At 53.0% G+C, this 3584-nt stretch overlaps 1 protein-coding gene across 1 annotated transcript in view; it reads right to left on the minus strand.

Moving 5' to 3' along the window:
* HDX (highly divergent homeobox) overlaps positions 1 to 3030 on the minus strand; it is a 38610-nt gene extending 35580 nt beyond the window's left edge. The window contains exons 1-2 of the mRNA XM_018574876.1: positions 1938 to 3030; positions 703 to 756 (exon numbers count right to left, since the gene is read on the minus strand). Coding sequence (XP_018430378.1) covers positions 703 to 756; positions 1938 to 3008 — 1125 coding nt within the window. The 5' untranslated portion in view covers positions 3009 to 3030. The remainder of the gene's footprint in view (positions 1 to 702; positions 757 to 1937) is intronic.
* Positions 3031 to 3584: the final 554 nt, after the last annotated feature.

Genomic DNA, 3584 nt, shown 5'->3' on the forward strand with positions numbered 1-3584 from the left:
GTAGGAAGAGGGATGCAGGGGGTGCAGAGGTGAGAAGAGTAGGAAGAGGGATGCAGGGGGTGCAGAGGTGAGAAGAGTAGGAAGAGGGATGCCGGGGGTGCAGAGGTGAGAAGAGTAGGAAGAGGGATGCAGGGGGTGCAGAGGTGAGAAGTGTAGGAAGAGGGATGCAGGGGGTGCAGAGGTGAGAAGAGTAGGAAGAGGGATGCCGGGGGTGCAGAGGTGAGCAGTGTAGGAAGAGGGATGCAGGGGGTGCAGAGGTGAGAAGTGTAGGAAGAGGGATGCAGGGGGTGCAGAGGTGAGAAGTGTAGGAAGAGGGATGCCGGGGGTGCAGAGGTGAGAAGTGTAGGAAGAGGGATGGAGGGGGTGCAGAGGTGAGAAGTGTAGGAAGAGGGATGCAGAGGTGAGCAGTGAAGGAAGAGTGCAATGCTGATGATTAGTGTGGGGGGAAGGGGGGCCCTGTCAGGTAGGGTGTACGGGGCCCCAAGATTTCTAGTTGTGGCCCTCTATATTCCAGTATCACCTCTGGTAAATTCACAATAAAAACCACAGAAAAGAAGAAGAAAACCCCGCCCCCTATGCGGCACGAGAATTAAAATAAATCTCTCGGCGCCCGAACGGCGCATTACCGGCATTTCATCTCCAACGCTCTTTTCCCGCCATTTTATAAAACTCTACAAACGTTACTTCATTAAACTCACTCACTGTTCTCTTCCGGGAACACTCGGTAATCCAAGGCACGCTGAGGTTCCCTGATATCTGCGGAGACACGAGGGGAGAAGGGGCGTCAGACCCAACCGTCACTGGAAACAACATCTATGCAAATAGCAGGAAAGTTGGTGGCGGGTGCGGAGTGTGACCCGGCGGAATGTTACACCCAACATCCCCCCCTTCCCCCCAAACCATCCCCATTTATAAAGGCAGTCCATTTATAATTGAAACCCATTTTTAAAGGCAACCCATTGATAATGAAAGAAGTTCTTTAATGCACTGCAACAGAAGACTTTCGTTACCATCATTCTTGGTAAGATCTATTTTCTCCTTTTGCCCTCCTTCTTTTCTCTCCCTCCTGTTTTATGTTTACACCCCCCAACCTCCAATCAAACAGCCCAATACACCGATTAGAAACACATGTCTGAGGTCGTGTTTTACCTGCTATTTTCTTCTAATGAGCAAGGAACCCAAAGTCAACATTTCCCTTCCCGTGACCAGCACCAAGCTATCCTGACAATCCCGCCCTAGTTATTGCATCGTTCACAGGTAGGTCAGAAGGTGTGACCTTTAACCTGCATATGACATCAGTTAAAAAAAAACAACAACTAATAAAATGGGGGGAACTTATCAAATCTGGAGCAATGGTAACCCATGGCAACCAATCAGCTTCTCTCTTCAGTTTGCCCAGCTGAGATTTGAAAATGAAAGAGAGAGAAGCTGATTGGTTGCTCCAGATTCTGTCTGCTCCATGTTTGATAAATTCCCCCCCCCCAGTGTGTTCCTATTTAACCCCTTATTAACCTTAGTGAACTCTACTCATCCCTTAAAGGAGAACTATGGGGTCAGGGCTTTTTTCTCATAGTTCTCCTTAGGGTAACGGGAGGATACAAACTAGCATCCTCCCATCACCCTAGGCTCAGTATATAGGGAGCTACAGCTCCCTATATACTGAGACCGCCGCAGCTGAAGCGGATCCCGACAATTATGTTGGGATCCGCCCAGCTGCGTGAGTGACAGCTGGCTCCTCCTATCTAGAGGCAGAGCCAGCTGTATCCGCCCCCTCCCCCGTCCGTTCCGCCAGTCAGCGCTGGAGGATCGGAGCGGGGGGAATCCAGCCCCTCCCCCCCCTCATAGTTCTCCTTTAACTCCTCCCTCCCCTTCGTTATTCTATTTTTGTTTTTATTTGCGTCGTTTATGTTTTAGCGTCCGCACACGAGGCCCCTCACCTGGTAGTTGTTTTGGTTGGGTAGGAGCCCCCCCTGCGGAGGGTGTATATTGTAGTGCCGGTGCGCGCTGCTTCGGGAGGTGTTCCCCGCCGGGTACTGGGCGCTGTTGTGCGCTGAGGTATTGAGCGGCCTGTAATAATCGTTGTTGTGATAGGCCGCGTTCTCTGGCGCCTCCCTGGCGTTGGTCGGAAGTATTTTAGCGCTTCCCGCCCCCCGCACGGAGGCCGGCGACGCCGCGCAGGGATTCTCCGCGCGCGGCGAGCTGTTGCACTCCCTGAACCTGGAGCACAGCTGGTTCTGCGCCGCCAGGGACGCCAGTTCTTCTTCCCGCGTGTATTCGTCAACGTCTCCTGTTTCCATAGCGATGGAGAAGCAGTTAGATTCCATTGGCCGCAGCCTCTCCCCCGCCCCGGCGCTGAGAGTCCTGGAAGGGTGGTCGGTGGGCGCTAAAGAAAACACTTCCCTGATTTCCAGGTTCTTCAGACCGTAGGAGGAGTCTCTGTTGCGTTGCGCAGAGGAGAGATGGTGCACCGGGCTGACGCTTGGCTGTTCGGGCTTGTGTTGCCTCAGACCACCAGGAAGATCTGTGACGGCCTTCAAGGGCCATGACATTGCCTTCTGATTGGCCACCCTGTCCATGATTTGACCAGAAGAGCCACCAAAGTTTTTCTTGGCATACAACGGGTTTGAAGGACTTGCCCCGCTGGGCTGACGAGACAACATCAAGGCTTTGTCATCCATGGAGTTCTTCGCCAAGGAACCTTGTCTCTGAGGAGGGCCCTGAAGTTTGAGGAACTCGGCCTCGTTCCTCGCCGGTGGCCTCTGCATTGTTGGCTTCAGTAGATCGGTTTTGGGCGTGGTGGTCTGCGGACTGATCCCCGATCGGGACGATGAGCTGTTGGGGCTGTACACACAGGTCATAATCAAGTCGTTGCTAGAGGAGGTCCGAGGGGGTTGACTACGGGGCAGATTTGGCACGTTCCTGACCGGCCCGTCCGGAGGGCGTGATGGAGAACTTGGCACCGATGCTTGTAGCTGGGAGTTTGGCTCGGCGTAGCTTTTGCTACTCATCTTCCGTCGTTTGTTTCCAACCCAGGTCTGTGGAGATGACAAACAAGAACAATATTACGGGGCTCTGCGAGAAGTGACGGTTCACAGATTTATGGCAGCGTTTCTCAACCTCCCTTCAGTCACGGGACCCTTAAATAGCATGTCAAATCTTGAGGCACCCCAGTCTAAAATGTAAGGAGGGACCCCACACAAAAACACATGAAAAAGGGGGTTCCGTCCTTTGCATCAAAGTCCTCCCTTCAAATCAAGAGCCCCCTTGATATCAGAAGTCTCCCTTTCACATTGGCGTCCCCTTTTACATCAGTAGCCCCGCCCCCTTCACATTACAAGCCCCCTCCTTTTACATCAGCGTTTCCCTCCCCCAAAAGCTCCCCTTTACATTAAAAGCCCTCTTTACATCAGGACCCCCCCTTCACATCAGGAGCCCCCCTTCATCAGAGCCCCCCTTCATATTGGAATCCCCCCTTTTACATCAGAAGATTTTGGGGGCCACCCTGAGGAAGCCAGAAGGCACCCTGGCCGAGCAATGATGTGCTAACACAAATCTATGCGGCAGGTTGAAGTACACGCAGACCA

This window comes from Nanorana parkeri, unplaced genomic scaffold, assembly GCF_000935625.1.
Source record: "Nanorana parkeri isolate BGI_ZX_2015 unplaced genomic scaffold, ASM93562v1 scaffold3309, whole genome shotgun sequence".
Lineage (NCBI taxonomy): Eukaryota > Metazoa > Chordata > Amphibia > Anura > Dicroglossidae > Nanorana > Nanorana parkeri.